At 39.0% G+C, this 21,589-nt stretch overlaps 1 protein-coding gene across 1 annotated transcript in view; it reads left to right on the top strand.

Moving 5' to 3' along the window:
• The first annotated feature begins 626 nt into the window (after positions 1–626).
• The window catches only part of ATAD2B (ATPase family AAA domain containing 2B), a 115,859-nt gene continuing 94,896 nt past the window's right edge, over positions 627–21,589 (top strand). Inside the window, exons 1-4 of the mRNA XM_080927180.1 lie at positions 627–1,097; positions 17,794–17,942; positions 20,001–20,050; positions 20,435–20,588. Of these exons, the coding sequence (XP_080783306.1) occupies positions 891–1,097; positions 17,794–17,942; positions 20,001–20,050; positions 20,435–20,588 (560 nt within the window). The 5' untranslated portion in view covers positions 627–890. The remainder of the gene's footprint in view (positions 1,098–17,793; positions 17,943–20,000; positions 20,051–20,434; positions 20,589–21,589) is intronic.

The raw sequence follows: 21,589 nt of genomic DNA on the forward strand, positions 1-21,589 counted from the left end.
GCCTGGTCTCCATAGTGAGTTTAAAAAAGGATGTAGGGTTCCTAGGGTTGTTTTTTTTCCCTTAGTATATTTTGCGTGGGCTACCGAAGGGATTTCTTTCATTCACTGCCATTATCATTTGGACAGTCATGAGAAGTGCAGCCCAAGTTCATTAAGGCTCTTGCCTTAAGTAGCTAGGAAATTGGAACTCCCCGCACTGCACCTTCCTCTCCATTCCTTCTACCCCGCGCTCGGTCAGCCGTTCCTTGCGTTATCCCGGCCTCTGCAGTAGTCGCTGTAATCTGGGGTCCTCGGTCTTGGCAAGGCGTTGAAGGGTCCGGACTACGTTCCACGCGTTAACTAGTCCTGCTTAGTTTAGCTCTGCCCAGCCCCCAGTCTAGACAGGCTAGCAAAAGAGGGCCACTGTGCAGTTCCCAGCCCAGAGCGCCGCCCCCAGGCCTCCCGCCGAGCGCTGACGTCACGGCGAGGCGGGGCCTGCGGAGGCTGCGGAGAGGGAAGGGCTGCGCGTCCTTGCAGCGCCCCACAGCGGCCGCGTCCAGAAGCGGCCTTGTAGGCGCTGCGGCGCCAGAGCCCTGACGCACGGAGCTCGAGAGAGAAACGAGAGAGAAAGGGGTAGACATGGCGGCTCCGCTCGGCTCCCGCTGAGGACAGCTGAGCGGGCGCTGGGGCTGTGCGGCCGGCTTGCAGCCTCGCTTCCGCCTCCCGCTCCCTGCCTCCTCGCGCCGCCTCCGGCTTGTGCTCCGCTCTAGGCTGTCGGGCCTGCGTCCCGGAAAGGCAACGCGAGCCGGCCCGGCAAGGCTCCCCTGGCCCCTGCCCGCCGGCGGGCCGGCCTTCCTCGCCTCTCCCGGGAGCGGCGGGCGCGGCGTGGACCCGGTCCCCCTGGCTGGACCATGGTGAACACCCGGAAGAGCTCTCTGCGCCTTCTCGGGTCCAAGTCTCCTGGGCCCGGGCCTGGGCCTGGGGCCGGAGCGGAGCCGGGGGCGACCGGCGGCAGCAGCCATTTCATCTCCTCTCGGACCCGCTCCTCCAAGACGCGCGCGGCTAGCTGCCCCGCAGCCAAGGCCGGGGGAAGCGGCGGTGCCCTGGACGAGGCCCGGGTAAGAGCGGCGGCCCGCGGCCGAGGCTTGCGAGTGCTGGCCGGGCCGCCCGGGCTTTGTCTGGCCGGAGATCGTCAGCGGGTGCGGTGGAGGGTGGCAGCCGCCGAAGGGCCGCGACTCCAGCACCTTTGCTGTGCCGGCCCGGTTCTTTTGTGTAAAAAACAGCACTTGAGTCCACGGGAGATGGCTCTTGAGGTCCTTATCGGGGACATTAGAACAGTCTTCCATCCGTGTCCTTGCCCGGCTTCAGAGGGGAATTCTAGAGGAAGCGAGAATGTAGGGCTGCAGTCCCCGGCTTGGAAGGGGAGAAGAGAGAAGTGAAAGTTTTCTGCAGTGTCAAACCCTTCTTGAAAGTGTGTCAGCTCTTGCTGCTGTCTGAGTTTACTTAGTTTGGGGGTGGTTCAAGTTGGTGGGAAGTGAGCAGAGCTCCAGTTGGCAGGCAGGCAGGGATGTTGAAAAAAGTTTGTAGCTGCTCTGACACCAACTTTTAAAAACAAGACGAACGCTAAACTCTCTGTAGGCAAGGCAGATCAGACATGGTGCTGTAAGCTGTAGGGAGAGCGAGCCAGCTCACCAGTTCTTGTAGAGAGCAGAGAACTTTCAAGTCACAAAGGGAGTATGTAGAAAGAAACGTGTCGAGTGGGTATCGTCGTTCCAAAGTGACATGGTTTCTACATTTCTGTTAAGGAAATGATTTACAAAAGTCATACCAGCATTGTTGGGGGCCTTAAAATTGCAGAAGTGACACTTGTGTTGCGTTAGTTCTTAAAAGATGAGATCTGAGATTCTGAACCTGTACTGTAAAATGAAGCTAGCACAAATGTCACTTTTAAGGTTAGCAAGAAGTTTGTGTTGCTACGTGATTGGTTCTGAGTTCAGGAGAGGGTTAATTTTGCCTAGAAAGAGGTTAACTTTCTAAGAGTAATTTGGCTAAACAGTGCTGTTTATTTAAATTGACACCATTTTTGTTACTTAGCATATGTAAGATTTTCCAGGGATTTACAAAGTTGTGGATTGTTTACGTTTTCTCTGTGTTTTATACTGTTCTGACACTAATCAGAATGAATCTTAGTATATACAATAGAAGTACTATATATATGCTTAGTATATACAACAACCATGCTATGAAATATATTCATTGTAACTTTGGAAATCTTTTTATTTTTATTTTTGTGAGAAATTTGGAAAGCATTTTTGAGCTGTCTTAAGTTAGTAGACTTTTAGGAGTGTCTAGAGTTCTTTGGTTGAGCTTAATATCCCGGAGGTTTTTATTTATTTATTTATTTATGTATTTATTTATTTACTTTCTCTTCAGAAACCATCCTAACATACACATTTCTTAACTTACTTACTGATGCTATTACATTCTTAAATAATTTTAAGGAACAGTGTGTCCTCTACACTTAAGTGCAAATTAAACATCTAGAGTATAAGCATGTAATTGTATCTTGCCAGGAATGCCTAGTCTATCAGAGCAGTGTCAAACTCCTCTGAGGCAATTAGCTCATCTCTCACTGATCAGTTTGTGGTCCCATTTTTGAATTCAGGGATCTCATGCTGTCCTTACCCCCTGAGGAATAAGGTGAGGTAATTTGTCAGGCAGCTGTTATGGAGATGTTAAAAGGCAAAGAATCAATAGTCTAATGTAGAAATGAACACTTGGTAGCTTCCAAATGGCCACAAGAATGAAAGATACTGTTTTTCTAGAAGGATACTAATGAAACATTATCTTGAGAACTCTCTTTAAAGTGTTTTAAAAGACCATAAACAGTTGGCTCTTAAGATTTACTCTGAAATATTTGACTTTCATTCTTAAAGGGATTTATGTTATAGCTCTAGCAGATGATGAATCTAAATTGCTTTCCCTGAGAAATTTTCAAGATACTCTCATACTATGAGCTATTGGACCTGTAGAAGAGGAAAAGTTACAGGTCTGAATTTATTATGTTTATGTAGTGTTACCTATCCAAAACATGCTTATGTATTTCTTGTGTACTTCTGAAGTTAATTGATTTGAATCTGGTTAGTCCTGTAATCTACTTGCATGTTATTGGAATTTAGCTCTCCTAGTTTACCCTTTCTGGTGCTTAAACATTCCGTCTGTGTTTGTGGGGTTTTTAATGGACATTTCTTCCTGTCTGCAAAGCCTAATTAGATGGGAATTGGATTGCTACTTTGTTGCTTTAGAAGATCTCTGTTATAGAGTAGTTTAGCCTTACTCTTCTTCGTACATAGTGATTAAAGAGTTCCTTTTCCCCCTATTTATGTGCTGTTTTCTATATTTTATGTTGACTTTCCTCATGATTTTTAAATTATTTCATTTATTTTACTTGTTTTATTTTTATTTTACTTGTTTATTTTCATCAGAAAATCATAGTACCAAGAGTTATTTCTAGAGTTTTGACTTTTTCTTAAGTGGTGTTTATGTAGGGAAGAAGATAGACTAGGATGTATGCTGCGATGTCTTGAAATTATTTTTTTATTTTATTTTCTTAGGTTTTTTTGTCTGTTTGTTGTTTTAGAGGCAGGGTTTCTCTGTGTAGCCAGAAAAAACTGTCTCAGAAAACAAACAAACAGGCCTGTAAAGGGGAAGATTTGGATATAAAATAAATAAATAACCTCTTTTAAAACAAAAGGGATAAACCTGTAAAACTGTTACTACCCTGAAAACCACAGGAACAGGGATCACTTTCATATTTTTCCTGCTTTCTTTAATACTTCCATTGTTACCAATCTTACTTTTAGAAATGATACAATTGTTTTCTTTTTGCTATGATACAGTGTATTCCTTTGTGGGTATGATACAGTGTATTTCTTTTTAGGTGTGATGCAGTATTTTTAGCTGAAGTTAATATGCTGTATAGTAGCTTTCCAGAATTGTTTATCTGGCATAATTGAAACTTTGTTGGCTTTGGCCGCTGCTTCCCTGTTCTTTATCCCTTTAGCTCTTGGCAATCATCCTTGTTCATTCTGCATATCTGAGTTTGCTTGTCTTCTGTTGTACATACAAATGAGATCATACAGTATCTTGTCATTTCTGTCTTAGTTCACTCAGCATAGTGTGCTCCAAGTTTGCTATGTTGTAAATGAAAGAATTTCCTTCTGAATAATATTCCAATGTATATACTTTCTATATACATATACCATACTTTATTTATTTATCTGGTTTGTGCCATTAATATTTTTTAAGATTTATTTATTTATATGAGTATACTGTAGCTGTCTTCAGACACACCAGAAGAGGGCATCAGATCCCATTAGAGATGGTTGTGAGCCATCATGTGGTTGCTGGGAATTGAACTCAGGACCTCTACAAGATCAGCCGGTGCTCTTAACTGCTGAGCCATTTCTCCAGCCCTGGCATTAATATTTTTTATATCTTTTCTATTATGCACAATATGCTACAGTGGATATGGAAATGCAGTTACCTCTTTGAAATATATATATATTTTTCAAGACAGGATTTCTCTGAAGCCTGGCTGTCTTTGAAGCCTGCCTCAGTTTCTTGTGTGCTTGGAATTAAAGGTGTGGGCCACTAGGCAGGGCACACCTCACTAGAGTCTTGATTTCAGTTCCTTTGGGTAAATATACCAAAGTGAGATTACTGAATCATATGGTGGTTCCATTTTTATTGTTTTGAGAATCTTTCACTGTTTTTCAGGGTTGTTACACCTTTTTCCTTACCCACTGATTCGAAATAAACCATTGGTTACATCCTCACCAACACTTTATATATATAGATATCCCCCGACCCTCACAGAGTTTCTCTGTGTAGTCCTGGCTATCCTGGAACTTGCTTTGTAGACCAGGCTGGCCTCAAACTCAGAGATACTTGCCTCTGCTAGATTTAAAGGTGTACACTACCACACACTGCTACTTGATGGATATTTTAAGAATAATTTTTTTTTTAAAGCCAGGGTGTAGTAGAGAATGCCTAAAGGTTCAGGATCAGAGGCAGGCAGATATCTATGAGTTTGATGCTAGCCTGGGCTGTATGAGTTTCAGGACAGCTAGAGCTATGTAGTAAGACCTTATCTCTAACCCCATTTAGTTTTTTTTTTTAATTTATATATTTTTAATGAGAAATATTGTGCAAAATTTCAGTATATTTGTTAGTCATTTGTGTGCCTTTTTTGAGAAACATCTATTTAGGGTTTTGATTTTTTTTCAGGAATTTCTTTAATTTTTTTTTAAAGTTTAAATGGCAACACAACCATAAAAGTTGGTACATCACACAAACAAAAGTCTTTGCACGCAACACTGATTGTAAATAGTAGATAATTGTTTTTGGGTGGGGATTGAACCCAGAGTAAGCCAATATTCCATCCTATTTTTTGATAGTTTCTTAGAATCTTTACTGGATGTTCCTAATTTTTTTTTATTATAGATGAATCATGATTTCTGACAGCCAGCTGGACAGGTGGCAGGGTTACCAAGTGCTCTGAGAACTATTGGAGCCAACTGTGTTTGCTTTGGAATGGAAATTTATGCTATTTAAGGGGCTACCTCAAAGTGCTACATTATTTAGAAATGTTGGACATTTTTTTGTTTAGGAAATGAACATTTATGTGCACAGCCAATTTGAGTTTATGTCTTGATACTTGATTGGGTTTTACAATAGGAATATTTTACAATTTTGTTTTCTTTCTTGGGGAGACTTTTTCTGCAAAATGCCTTACCTGGGAGGAAAGATTTAATGATTTTTGGATAAAATGGGAGTACAAAGCTGGTGGAGAAAGTGTATGTGGTCTGTGTTAACTTGAGATGTACAGAGCTGGTGGAGAAACTGTATGTGGTCTGTGTTAACTTGAGATGTAAGCTACAACTGGCAGTGGTAGTATATGCCAGTAAATTTGGGCACTTGAGAGAGACTGAGGCAGAAGGATTGCCAGAGTCTGAGGCCAGTCAAGGGTACATAGTGAGTTTATAACTATTTGGAGCTGCTACACAGTGAAACCTGTCTTAGAAAACCAAGGTGTGTGTGTGTGTGTGTGTGTGTGTCTCAATAAATGAAACAAAATAAAACAAACAAAGCCAAGAAAAAGTATCAACTAGATTTTTTTCCCTTTGAGGTGGTGAGGATTCAGTTTAGGAGTTTGCACATGCTAAGCACATACTCTATTCCTATACACCCCACCCTCCAACCCTCCATCTAGATGCCCTTTTAAGGATCTTATATATAATGTCATGTTGTTTGTATTAGTGTTTAAATAATTTGAGTGTGTGCTGCTGTCAGATTCTAAAGTACAGTGCTTTTGAGACGAAGATGCTGGTAGTAAGTTTTTTCATATTGTTTTGTATGTATCTGGAGATAAGAGAGATTTTGCTTCAAGTCTTTGAATAACTGAACTATAGATAGTGTACCTAGTACCTTTAGACTGTGGGGTTGTAGGCATTATGAGGGCTGGCACTGTATTTTATTTTCTATTAATTCCTCTATTCAGGACCTACTCCAACATGTGACAAGATATTCAATGTTTCTGCTAATGGCTGAATAAATAGTAATTTGATGAGCTGGCCTATTTTGTGAAAATCCAATGCTTTAAGAATAGAGGACAACATCTGACACTTACACAGCAGAGGACTGCCTGGTTTGTCCTCAATGAGAGAAGACACACCTAACTCTCTAGAGACTTGAGGTCCTAGGGAGTGGGGAGGCCTGGCAGGTTGAGGTTGGGGGTGGGGACATCATCTTGGAGACAGGAGAGGAGGAATGGGATGGGGAACCTAGAACTGATGAGAGCAGACCTGGAGGTGGATAATGACTGGACTGTAAGAAAGAGATTAAAGATAATTAAAAAGCAAAACAAAACAAAATAAAAAAAGAATGGAGGACAAATGACATTTAGCCCCTACATTAAGAGCTATAAATGTATATGTGATAGGCATATGAGAAAACAGTGAATTGGTTCTGACAAACTCACTGACCTAGCTAAGTTCAATTACAGTTCTGGATTCTACCTTCTGAATGTTTTATTGAGATGTTGCTTCAAGGGAGATCCAGTCTTGTGTGTTGCTTAGGCAGTCCCTGGGTTTGTACTTTATCTCAGCTTCTCAGGGAACTGTGGTGCTAAGCACACGTCACCCTGACTGACTGTTCTGCAGGCTGAGGCCCCAGTCACAATATAGTCTGCCTGAGTTGCCGTTTCTGGAGTTGTACAGTAGCTTCTTGAATGTTATGACTTTTGAAGTCTCTTGGGATGAGGTAGGTATATCACAAAATCTACGCCTCTTAATTTTTAAAGCCTAGTGGGAGGGAGAAAAGTACATACTATAAAAATATAATTAACCCTTCTTTGAAATCTGGTGCCTCTGTTTACATTTATTTGGATAACTTAGCTTTTTTAGAGCTACCACTGTAACAGTCAGTTCCTGCATGCATTTTGGATGGAGCCAAAAGCCTCTGGAAATTATGTTTGCCTAGTCATTGTGACAGAATTTTATACTCGTTCTTGTCTCCTTTTAGGTATTTAAAGTCTTGGATACCTCATTTAGTAGCAAATTTAGACTTAAATGAGGAAACAAGAGGATATTGTTGCAGTGAATCGACAGGTTTTGGTTACCAAGCATTACTCTCACGTGTTACCCAGTTTCTTTGCATGCTGTGGTTAGTGAGCTTAGTGTAACCTGGTTTTGCCTTAGGAGTATTTGAGAGGCAGTACAGCGATCTGGTACTTTTGGACTTTGGATTTTCAAATTACTTTAAAAACCTGTCTGTCAGCTCTCAGTCTTATTTTTGTAGGAATGTAATTTAGAGAAATAGAGAATAATGAAGGTTCTTGTGTTAGTATTTTTATTTATTGCAAAGATCTTTAGTGCTAGCCAACTTTCTAAAAAAAGTCATTTTTATAAAGTTTCATTATTTAGTATAATTAGTTTATAAATATCTACCTTCATAAACGATGATAATTTCTAAGTAATTTATATGTTTTTAAAACAATTATTATTATTATTCTAGAGAGTTTATATGGCCCTGGCTGGCCTGGACTTTGCTGTGAACGAGGCTGTAGAGATGTACTTGTCTCTGGCTTCTGAGTACTGGGAGAATAGTATGCACCAACATCCCTGGCTTATAGTGTTGCTATTTTTATTTTTTAGGTAACATACAAAGTAATAGGTTTCTTTTTTTCTTTTTTAGAAATTAATTTATGTGTGTGAGTACACTGTTGCTCTCCAGACACACCAGAAGAGGGCATCAGACCCCATTACAGATGGTTGTGAGCCACCATGTGGTTGCTGCGAATTGAACTCGGGACCTCTGAAAGAGTAGTCAGTGCTCTCTCTCTCTCTCTCTCTCTCTCTCTCTCTCTCTCTCTCTCTCTCTCTCTCTTTCTCTTTCTTTTTTAAAGATTTATTTATTTATTTTAAGATATATTTAAGTACACTGTAGGTGTCTTCAGACACACCAGAAGAGGGCATTGGATCTCATTACAGATGGTGGTTGTGAGCCACCATGTGGTTGCTGGGATTTGAACTCGGGACCTCTGGAAGAGCAGTCAGTGCTCTTAACCATTGAGCCACCTCTCCAGCCCCTGTAGTGGGTTTCATGAGGGCTTTTTTATTTAGTTTTCTTTCTTTTTTTTTCTTCTTCTTTTAAATGGGACTTTATATAGCTCATACTGGTTTTAAACTTATAATATAGCTCTTCAAGTGCTGAGATTATAGTGTGTACCACATCTAATTCATATAGTGCTGAGCATCAAACCCAGTGCCTCATGCATGCTAGGCAAACACTCTACTAAATGAAATATATTACTCATTAGAATATTTTTAAAATAAAAAATTGTATTTACTTAGAAGCATTCAGAATGTCAACAAAGCAGCCGCTTTTTTTTTTTTTTTGCAATTACTGAATGGTATTCAGTTAACAGCACAACAATTATCTTTGTTTAAGCTGCATCAGAGACAACTGAAGATGAAAAAAATCAAAATAAAACCAAAAGAAAAAAAAATGGAAAAACAAAACAAAAAACCCACCCTAACTACTGTCCCCATATATAACTAATGTGTGCTGTGCACCAACAAGAACCTGCTTTAAATTTCCATGCCAATTTACAACCCCAGACTGTACCAGGCAAGGTTAGTGGCTATTGAAAATACCACCAGGACAGGGCTATCTAAAGACATATTTGGTAGTGTGTATATGTATATGTGTGTGTGTATATATATATATATATATATATATATATATATATATATATATATGTATATATATACGTGTATATATATATGTATATATGTGTATATATGACACTGTACAGTCCAAAAACAAATCTTACGTAGCCTTATATTTCAATTTTTTTCTTTAAAAGGAGTGAGTTGTGTACAGGGGGGGTTAAATGCTTTATAGACAAGAAAAAAACTGCACTAGAACCAACTTATTCATCATCATCATCATCATCATCTTTTTCCTTCTATTCCTCATATTCTTCCTCATCATCTTTCTCTTCCTTCTTTTTCTTGCTCTTTTCATCCTTGACCACTCCCTTTTCTGCTGCATCAGGTTTTCCTTTAGCTCTGTAGGCAGCAACATCCTTCTCATATTTCTCCTGCTTGGCGGCTTCTTCTCATAGGGCTGCTTGTCATCTGCGGCAGTGTTGTTCCGCATCTCCCCTAGTGTTTTTTTTTTTTTTTTTTTTTGCAACATCACCAATAGATAAGCCAGGATGCTCGCCTTTGATTTTTGGGTGGTACTCAGAATAGAACAAGAAGAAGGCTGAAAAAGGGCTTTTGGGTACATTGGGGTCCTTGAACTTTTTTTTTGGTCTCTCCTTTGGGGGTGGATGTAAGTTTTTATTTCTCTTTCATAACGAGGCTCGTCAGCCTTTGCCATATCTTCAAATTTCCCCTTTTCTTTAGCAGACATGGTCTTCCACCTCTCTGAGCACTTCTTGGAGAACTCTGAGAAGTTGACAGAAGCATCTGGGTTCTTCTTGTGCTCCTCCCGGCAGTTTTGCACAAAGAACACACATGAGGACATCTTGCCTTTCAGGTTCTTAGGATCTCCTTTGCCCATGTTTAGTTGATTTTCCTCCATGAGGCACAGAGTTGCCCAGTGCCCGTCCGTCCGGCTCTCGCTTGCCCCGGCGCTGTCTCTGTGGAGCTCAATGTACTGCAGTGACTGTGGGAGCGGGAGCCTGAATATTTTCATGCATACATTTCATCATCTTTTGTTCTCATTGCTGGGAGTTAGCACATTTTTTGTAGTTATTATTTCATTGGAGATCTGCTATAGGCATTATCACAGTTTAAAAAAAAAAAACAATGAGATATTTATTTTTTAAATAAGGCCTGGCCTTTCTAGATTGTGGAAAACAGTGCTTACTAGGTGGAGTGACCATTATTTATTTGCCTGTAGTCAGTCTGTGCTTGTGCAGAAGAAGGATCAGTGTCCTCAACTGTTGAATATGGTATGTGCATAGGTGTACATGCATAAGTTTATATAAGTAGTATTGAGTTCTAGAGCTCAGTTTAGTTTTTAGCTCTTTATTTTCAGCCTCTGAGTGGTTGTGGATACATATAGTCAATGTCTGATGCTGTCTGCTACCATCACAGAGTGTGCGCACTGCATTTAACCATGCACTTCGAAGTCATCAGAACTTCCAGTGCTTCAGTGTTGCTCAGTTAAATAAAGCCTCTGTGGATTTGGTATGGAGAGTATGAAGACAGATCACAGGACGAGTAGAGTGTGCATGGATGGGAAAGAATGGCTAATCCAGATGTTCTGTTTTTCTGTGTGTGGTAGTGTATAAATGTTCTTGCGTTTCCACATTTCTACTGACATTTAGGTATTTAACATTGTTTCCTTAATTTCTGGCTTTGAGCAACTCATACCCATACTAATTTTATTTTGATTTTGTTTTTAAGATGCCAGTTAAGGTCTTTCTCCAAAACCTTTATTTTTTTGTTGTTAAAGTCACTTTTTTCTTGTTTTCCACAGTATTCTAGACCATTGATTTTTGTTTGTGTGCACACACAAACAGGTGTTAATGCCCATAAGTACATGAGTAGGTCAGAAGAGCATATGTTTGTGAGATAGGGTCTCTCACTGAACCTGGACTTGCTGTTTTTTGGTTAGGCTGGTGGTAGTCAGACTCTGGCACTTCCACCACTGTGCAGGGATTCTGGTGCATGTGGTTATGCCTAGCTCTTTCTTTTTCACGTGAGTGCTAGGGCACTTAAATTCAGGTGGTCATGCTTTTGCAGCAAACAGTCTTATCCACTGAACTATTTGTCCAGGCCAGCTTTAAAGTTTTTACTTCATGATGGGGGGTACTATTTATTTTTGACCTTGCATACACATACAGTTTAACTTCTGTATTTCCACCACCCTTACTCCCTTTCTTTTTTCTTTCTCTGACATGGAGTCTAGCCATTTTTGTCCAGGTATTACTTGAATTCCTGGGCTCAAGTGACCTTTGTGTCTCCAAGTTCTGAAGTAGAGAATTTGCATGAATTTTGCCTGCAGCACGTGTGTGCCCTATTTGTGAGCTTGTTGCCTATGAGGGCTGAGGGCGCACAGGCATTAAATCTCTGGAACTGGAGTTACTTATTTATAGTTGTGAGCCTTTGATGTAGGTGCTGGGAAGTGATCCTGGCTTCTTTAAGAGAGCAACAACTATTGAACCATTTCTCTAACCCCCACCCTGTTTTTTTTTCCCCCCCAAAACAGGGTTTTTGTGTGTAGACCAGGCTGGCCTTGAACTCCAGAGAATTGAATAAAAATGGTGTGTCCATTTTGAGTAGAGCTGGGAATTGGTTGCAGCAGGGGCTTTGTGGCTGGGAAGAGATCAGCCATGAAGGTCAAGTCCATGTTTGGCTTGGTCTTTGTGGTGGCATGGCCCAGGGTACAAGGTAGGTTGGAAAATGTCAGCATTCAGTGGATATGTGTGTCAGGAAACAGATGACTCCATAGCCCAGTTTTGACTTAGCACAGGCTGAGATTTACCTTTTGTAGCTCCACTTGCAGCAGTTACTCAGAAGGCTGTCCCTAAGCACTGTGCAGGGGAGTGACCACTATAGAAATCCTGAGACCACTTGGCCAGGGCCAGCCAGCCATTTGCTAGAGCACACAGCTTCCTCCAGCTCACAGTGGCCAGGCTGTCTTCATTAGCTTCCACATCCAAGGTGCGCCCCACAGCTTTGTGAGCCCAGATGTCTGCTGTATCCTGCCCTTTTTTTATGAGACCGGGTCTTGTTAGGTAGCCTTGGTTGTTCTGTAATTTTGTGTAGACGAGGTTGACCTTGAACTGGAGGTGATCCTGCTGTCTTTGCATCCCTGTTGCTGGGATTAGTCTTATGTGCTACTCTGTCCTCTTTTCGGGCAAGTGAAATATCTGGGTTAGAGTTTTTATTTTAATTAAAATGTGTGTGTGTGTGTGTGTGTGTGAGAGAGAGAGAGAGAGAGAGAGAGAGAGAGAGAGAGAGAGACAGAGAGAGACAGAGAGAGACAGAGAGAGACAGAGAGACAGAGACAGAGACATGTGCCACAGTGTGCATGTCAAGGCCAAAGGACAACTTTGTAGTCCATTCTCTCCTTGGGTCTTGGGGATCAAATTCTTGTTGCCAGGCTTTTGAAGCAAGCAGCTTTTCTGCTGAGACATCTTGCTTGGTCTGTGTTTTAATTTTTACAGACTTGCCCAACAAAGAGACTAAATAAAACTATCCTTACTCTGCAGTAGTCTCAGCACTTAAGTTTTTATATATCTAGGTGTTAGGTTTTAACTTTCTTGAAAGGTAGGGACAGCTACACCCTGTGATCAGTGGAGATAAGAGCTGTCGAGTGTCTGCACTTAAGACCATATGTCCTCACGCTTTCAACCGTCTTTACAGTTTCGGATTCATAGTGGTAGCGCTCCATGTGGGGTTGTGGCCAGCTTCCAAGTCTGTGGTAGTTTCTCTACTCAGTCACAGCTCATAGTGTGGAGTATCTGTTCCCACTGCTCTACTATTTAAGATCAAGCTTAGAACCTACAAGAACTATCATCTAGAGAGTTCTGCCTGGAAGAGGTGCATCTAAGTTATTGCAGACTGCTTTTGTTTTCTGTTACTTCTGGCCACTTGTCACTTGCATGTCTTTTTTGTACTTGCACATAATTTAATAATGATTGTTTAGAAACAGTGTAAGTAAGCTCTGCTTTTGAGAAGTTTGAGGAACATTCAGGAGATTTTCTATGCCTGTAATTTCAGGACTTGGTAGACAATAACTAGCTTCAAGTAAATAAAGAGTAGTCCCAGTTTTGTTTTCTGCAGTCATGGTAACTGCTACCTCTGCATTTTTGAGCTTTCTAATGAGTCTTGGAATATGCCTAGTCGTCTCCTACCCCTTAAGGTGGTCTTACTAAGGAGATTGGAAAAGACTTTATACCTACAGACTGTATGGTTTAACTGTGGGACTTTTTGTCTCTTTTAATAATTATATCTGGTTTTTCATTTTCTGAGAATTTTGTGCTATTATAAATATTTCTATCAGTGTTGTGACTCTGATTGTCCTATATGAATGACAATCCAACAAACTATTGATTTTAAGTAAGTCATTTTTACTTCTTTTGATATCTTCTGTACATAGTAGGTTTTCAATAAATGTTTGCTAATTGAATTTAGTTTTTTAGTCTGAGATATTTTCCTACTCATAAGTTGTAATTACTCCAACAGATTGCTAAATGGTTGTGGGTAGATTGCATAATCTCTCTGAAATATCTTTGTCATGAAACCAGTAACACCCACCCTCAAAGGGCTAGGTTATAATTAGCTAATAAAGTGCTTTGAAGATGAAAAAGCTAAGGTTGAGCATTATGATCAGTCTATTCAAGGAAAATTGTTAGTATCGGGTTTGTACATAAAAGCTTTCCCAAACCTTGAAGATAATTAAGTGGTGTTAAAATAATTATTTCATACTTATTTAGATCTGGTTATTTGTATTACTTAAATCCTTAGATTCTTTTGTAAGGAGGCACTTTTTTGTAGTACTGTTTGTGCTGAGGTCTGGTCTTTGTTATGTCCAAGTTGAAACCCTCTCATGGTAAAAGAAGTGAATATGCAAGTCTAGTGCATCAGATGATCCTTGAATTGTGTTATTTACCCGAGGCCCTCAAGTCTACTTGGACACTGAGAATCAGTTGGAGGCTTGTTAGATCACTCCACCTCCAGAGATTCTAGTTCAGCAAGTTATAGTCTATGATGACTAATATAGTTCTGATGTAGGCGGTATTTGGACAGCAGTTTGAGAGACGCTTTTGTTTTGTTTTTGTTTCTCTGTGTAGCCCAGAACTTACTCACTGTGTCTCACTGTGTAGCTCTTGCTGTCCTGGAACTCACTCTGTAGACCAGGCTGGCCTCCAACTCAGATCTGCCTGCCTCTGCCTCCTGAGTGCTGGGATGAAAAGTGTATATTACCATGTCTAGCAAAACTTGTTTTTGTAAAGGTACTTTTAAATTTTCTTTTTTCTATTACTTTTTATTTATTCTTTTCTCATATAATATATTTCTACCCTGCAGCTCCCCCTGCCTCTCTGCCTCCAGGGAGCTGGGATTAAAGGTATATGCTACCATGCCTGGTCTAAAGCTTAATTGTGGAACTAGAAGGGCTACTAAAAACTTACTTATTGATAGTTAGAAAATTATATGAACAGATTACTTAAAATTTACTATACTTCAAAACATTTATTTATTTATTTATTTATTTATTTATTTATTTTTGTTGTTATGTTTAATTCCTTAGTACATAGTACTTGTCTTCAGAATTTTGTTTGGAACACTTTAGTACTTTCAGATAAAGAACTTGGCCATTAAGCTTGTGAAATGATGATGTGTAAATGTTGAAGATATTATTAGGAAGATACAATAATTTAGGTTAGAGCTTTTTCAGAAGATTTAATGTAAAGAAGACTCTTGAATGGTGAGTGATAGGATTTGATTAGAAGGAATAATGCTGCAGGGTGTGACTCTCAGCACTTGGGAGGCAGAGGCAGGCAGATCTGAGTTTGAGGTTGGCCCGGTCTACAGAGTGAGTTTCAGAACAGCAGGAGCTACATAGTGAGAGCCTGTATCAAAGAAAAAAAAAGGTATATTGCCGACTTATGCTATCTAAATTGGTATTAGTTTATCGGTATTAGTTTCTGTATTACAGTATACCTGAGCTTAGAAGATATGGTATTTCTTTTCAGTAATTACTTTAGAATATGTTTTATGATATTCACCTCTTATAGAGATGAAACACTAAGTAAGCACTCGGCCATTGTATACATCCCAACTATAATGTGTACATGAGTCACTAGTTTTTTTGTTAAAATGATTTCTGATTAGAAAATGTCTGAAAATGGAACCTAAGATTCTGTGTGTGTCTGCTCCCCCTCCCCACTTTCGATACAAGGTCTCATGTAACTCTCTGACTGTCTTGGCACTCCATATATAGACTAGACTGGCCTTTAAGTTTATAGAAATAGAGCCGCCTGCCTCTGCCTACTGAGTGCTGAGATTAAATGTCTCTACCACCAGGCTCAGCAAATTTTGTGTTTTCTTTTTTTTCTTAATATTTAAAATTATTTTTCTTTTACTTGTGTGGGTGCCTGCATGTATGTCTGTCTGCATTACATGAGTCCAGATGCCTGTGGAGGCCAGAAGATGGTGTTGGATCTCCTGGAACTGGAGATACAGATGGTAATAAGTCCCCATGTGGTGCTGGAAGAGCATCCTGTGCTCTTAACCACTGAGTGAGCCATCACTCCAGCCTCAGAGTCTATGTTTCTAATAGTTTCCAGACTGGTGATGCCTGTGCTGTTGGTCTTCATACTGCATTGTTAGTGTGAATGTCTTGGAGGAATCACTGACTTAAGTGGCTTTTATGGCTTTTTCTCTTTAGAGACCATAAGTATAAGAGAATGGAGTTTCTAAGAGAGAATACAGAAAATTATTTTAAAATAGAAGGGTACTCTTGCTCTCTTGTTCTTGCTCTTGCACCCTTGCTCCTCCTCTTCTCTTCCCTTCCTCTCTCTCCATGTGCTCTGCTCCTCTATTCCTCTCACCTTCTCTCTCTGCCTCTACCACCCTCTTAACTCCCCCATGACCTGAATAAACTCTATTCTATACTATAAAATAAAATAAATTAAATTAAAATAAAAGGGCAAATTTTTAGGACTCTCTGGCCCCACCTTCTAAATGCTGGAATTACTGGTGCGTATCACCATGTCCAGCCACTATTGCTCTCCCTGCTTTTTTCCCAGGTGTTGAGATTATAGGTATGAGCCTATAAATGTATTGATAATAGTGGAAGCCAAGTTTATGTCCATGAAGGCTTTATACATGTAGAAGAGGAAAAGAACGGTGGAATTACAGTGTGGGCTCGATAGTAGCAGTATTGGGATACGTCCATGTCTTTTATTTATCTATGACTTACAGATAGCTATGTCCATGTCTGTGCTATGTGTGACTCTTTTCTTAGAGGGCTTACTGGAGTGAGACTCCAGTAACAGCAAGTGCTCCAAGTTCTTGTTCTTAGTTCTTAAATACCATCTTTTACCAGAAGGAACCAGGGATCCTTGCAGAAATGATTATTTTCTAGAGCCAGAAAGAGAAAGTACAAAATGAGTCTTGAATATTTTTCTGTAAAAAAATAACCAAAATGATGGGGTGTGTGAAAGGATACAGGAATCACTTTTTAAGACAAATCTTAGTTAATTCAAGCAACAAAGTAAGAGTGAGGTGTTATGATTTGTAGTATAGAGAACCCATGAGTCTATACTTGATACAAATGAGTAAATTAGTGGCAGGGAGGACATTTTTTCTTAAAGGAGAATGCCACTAAGCCTGCAGAAAGACTGGTGCAGATAGGTAAGGGTCACTGTCACAGTCAAGGTCTGGGTGGAGGTTTGCTTCAGAGTCAGGATATTGGTAAGTTATTAGAATATTATGTAGTGAAACAAATGGGAAAAACCTGACAGGTATCAGCTTGACCTGTATTATGGAAGGGTGAGTTAGTGTACAAAACATTATTTTCATATATTCTGTCTAAAATGTATGGTCTAAATCATATTTTGAGGAAAATCACCTAGACACAGACTGGAGGGTTGGATTAGCGAATGAAAGCTGTTTCCTCTCTGCTCTTCTCTTTCCTTCCCTCCTATTTCTTCTTGTTTTGTTTTAGAGCCTTGTGGTGTAGCTCTAGAACTTAACTGTGTAGTTCTGGCAGATTTCGCATTTGAAAACTTTTTACTTATCCTCTGAGGAGGGATTGCAGTGTGAGTGATCATTCTAGGCTGAAAACTATTCTTACAGTCAAGGTTGTTAAAGAGAATCGAAGACTGAGGCTTTGCTGTGAAGGGAAGGGGAGATCTTACTGTTAAGTGTAACGAGCTAGCTCATGGATAGGATCTAGGACTTGATATGTTGTGGAGAACATTGGCAAGATTTGAATGGTTTGGCTATGTGTTATAATTTCCTAAACTGGAAGGCTCCATGGTAGTCAGTGTTCTTGCTTTGGGATTTGTATAATGGAGTATTTAGGCCTCATGTCACAGAGAGATGCATGATGCATACTAGAACCTCAAGCAGAATGTTTTTTTTCTTTTACTTTTTAATTTTTTGAGACAGTGTTTACAGGCTAGTTCAGATTCCTAATATATGAATTAAAACATTGTTATCTGAACATAGTAATCTTGATAGGAATAATAATACATAGATTTTTATTGCTGTCTTTCAGAAAGCTGAAGTTGACGGAAGCTTAAGTGACAGCAACGTATCTCCTCCAGCCAAACGCACTTTGAAACAGCCGGATTCTGTTTGCAAAGACAAATCAAAATCACGGAGTACTGGTCAGCGAGAGGAATGGAACATACCTGGTCAGGCCAGGTGAGCACTCACTGTTCTTGTTTTTTCATGTGTATATGGATTATTTGTTATGATTTATGGCCAGTAGTGATGTTAATTTTCTTTTTAAATGAAAGTGTCTTATAAATACTCACATATAGTCATAATTGATATTAGACTTATTTTAAACTTTCTGTAATTTTATTTTTTCAAATATACTGTAAATGTTTTTTTTATAAAGACATATATAGCACAAACTATTGTTACTAAAAGAATAGGGATTTTGATGGGTCTTGATAAACATGATATAACATACATGTATATAATTTTATATATATAGTTATAATTCTGAGTTTCATCTTAGCTCTACTTTTTAAAGGATTTATTTAATTTGTATGTGCACACATGTATGTGTAAAGTGCATTATAGTGTGCATGGGTGGTTAAAGGACAACTTGAGAGTCTGTTCTCTTCTTTGATTGTGCAGATCTAGGGGATCAAACTTAGGTTGTCAGGCTTTATGGCAAGGGCTTTTGTCCACAAAGGCATCTTACTGGTCTTCGCCTGTCTGTTGTATATGTGCGTGTGTTTGTCTGTTCATCCGTCCGTCCGTCCGTCCGTCTGTCCGTCTGTGATACAGAATCTTATATAGCCTAGGCTAGCCTAGAACTTGTTATGTAGCAAGTTGAACTCTGGATCTTTCCACCTCTCAAGTATTGGGGTACAAGAGTGTGCTACTGCGCCCTTTCTTCATAAAGAGAAAGATGCTAATGATTATTACAGTCAGGGATTTGAATTGCTTGATAGCTTTGTTTTCCTTTGCCTCTACCTCCTAGTGAGGCAGGGGTAGTTGGTCTGGGGTTGGGCTATTGAGTTAGGCTATGCTGAGAATTGAACACAGCCCCAGGCCTCTTTTCTTAAAAGCAGCTTTATAAGCAACAAAATAAGAGCTAAATCAACTCTCTCTTAGAGCAAAACAGAATCACGTTGTGCTTTTTTTCCTCTGATATTATTGTTGTTCAGAAAAGCTTTACATTCTATCTGTGCATTTCTCTCTCTCATTTGTCTGTCTGTCGCTATCATCTACCTGTCTCTCTCGTCTGTCTGTCCGTCTGTCTGTCTGTCTATCTATATCATCTATCTTTTTATCTATCTATCTATCTATCTATCTATCTATCTATCTATCTATCTATTTATCTATCTATCTATCTATCTACCTAATCTATCTATCGAATGATTCTTATTGTTTCATCTTACTGTTTTGACTAATTTAATGATGTAAAACTTCAGTTGTTTATAGCTACATCCATCCAAAATTTATTTAGTACCAAGACCCATTAATAAGCTGATAATTTGCAAGTAAACTGAGTTAATGTTATAATGGGGCCAGTGTCAAAGTGTACTTATCAGGTAATAAATAAAAGGGATTCTTTTGTGGTTTTAAGATGAGTTTGAGAATGATTTTGGAGAATTCCGGAAAATCATTATGTTTACAGCTACATATTAGAGTACATGTATTAAATCAGTTGCTTTCTGCTTACGTTCACATGCCTGGAGTATCATGCATATGATGTACAAAGGTGCTAAATGAGAAATCTCACTTTTGAGAGTGTATTAAGATAGACTTTTTATGTGTTTTCTAGAGAGAAGGGGAATAGGTCTTTTGTGTGTGTTTTAAAATAGATTAGTTTGAAAATTATCAAATGTTTTTGATATTTAAGTATTTTTTCTCTTACAGTTTGTTTGAATAAATTTGTCATAGCTTGAAATTTATTTTTTCAATGAAGCCTATAGTTGTTGTCTGTTGCCATGGCTCCTTATGGTCTTGGTTAAATTTATGCTGCTTAACCTTAATCTTTTAATAGGATTTGAGTTGGTACAGTTGACAACAAAATTAATTCAGTTTATATTTAGTTTTTTATTAAAGTTTCTCTTGAAATAATTAAATGACTAGTGTATTCTAATTGATAGGTTATCAAAGTAAAATACATTATTTTGTGAAAAATAATAAATTAACATTGTAAAGATGGATAATTATTAATTTCTTACTTTTCTAAGCAAATATTGATATGTTCGTATATTAAACATATTTGTATTCTAGGTTACCTTCTCAGCCTGGAGCTACATTACCAAACGGACATAGTAGCTTGTGTGAGTATCCTGCTGGGAAACTGGTTAATATTGAAATTGTTAGAGTGGTATTAGGTTAAGTATGAAAATGGACAGCCATTTAGTTTTGTTTTTATTAAAATTTTTGGGACTAGAGATTAAACTGTGGTCCTCCTGCACAGTCCAGAAGTTTCCTACTTCTGAGCCACATATTCCAGCCCTTTAGAGTGATTTAATAGTGTACTCTTAGTTGGAAATGACTAAATTTCATTTATAACAAAAAGTATTAATATTGAGAACCTTGATTGTTTATTATTAAAGCCGTTTAAGAGGTTATATTCAGTTTTTGTAGCCTTTAAATTTTTGTTTTTTTTTTCCCTACTTTTCTGTACTTTTCTTTTTGAAATGAAATCATCTCTCTTGCAGCACTTCGAAGCCACCCCCTTCGAGGGGAAAAGAAAGGAGATGGCGACCTTTCATGTATAAATGGTGACATGGAAGTCAGGAAAAGTTGTCGGTCCAGGAAAAACAGATTTGAAAGTGTGAATCAGAGTTTATTATTTGATCAACTAGTAAATAGGTATGAGTGTTTATTAATTAAGTAATTTCATTTACTACTTTGATTTTCAACTGTTTTTGTGTGTGCATGTGTATGTGTTGTATATGTGTTTGTGTACATTTATTTGAATATATATGGGGAGGTGTGTGTGCCATTGGAGATCAGGGGTTGTGTTTTCCTCTGCTGGAGACAGAGACAGGCTCTCTCACTGAATCCGGAGCAAACCAGTTGGCCAGCTTGGCTAGCCGCTCACTCCAGGCAGATCTTCTGTCTCCACCTCCCTGCTCACATGTAGCTGTTCTCTACTGCCTTTTTTCACATGGGCACCATTTTCAACTTTTACATAAACTGAGCCTAACAAAACAAACAAAATCCTAAATAGCAATTGCAAAGATACTATCCTAGGCTTCTTAGACATTGGTGTTCTACTTTAATTTAAAAATTGTTCAGTTAACCTTATTATCTTTGAACTTTTTATATATCCATTTTCCACGTTTTTTTTGGTAACAATTCAATATTAAATGATTCAACTACCCCCTCCCATACCATGAGTCTAGTTAGTAGTTATTTCCATGATGTGGTGGTGTGTCTCCCCACAGGTCTCAGTATGCAGGCCTGAATGGCCTGAAACCTACTATGCATGCTAAGCTGGTTAAGAATTTATAGTTACTCATTTATCTCTGCCTCTGAAGTGCTGAGATTCTCCACCATGCCTGACCTACATTATGGGTTTTAAAGTTTTAATAAGCAACCATGCTTATTATATTATTATTATTATTATTATTATTATTTATTATTATTATTTTGAGCCTTAAAAACAAGGTTTATAATTTTAAAGTTTTAATAAATGTATAAAAGTTGAAAAATCTTTCATCTCTTAAAAATAAATTATTTTTATGCATATATGTTTATATGTGTAAATACAGTACCTGTGGAGAGCAGAAGAGAGCATTGGATTCCTTGGGGTTAGAGTCACGTGTGTTTGAGTTACCTGATATAGATGTTGGGAATTGTCCTGTAAA

Source organism: Micromys minutus, assembly GCF_963924665.1.
Source record: "Micromys minutus genome assembly, chromosome: 1".
Lineage (NCBI taxonomy): Eukaryota > Metazoa > Chordata > Mammalia > Rodentia > Muridae > Micromys > Micromys minutus.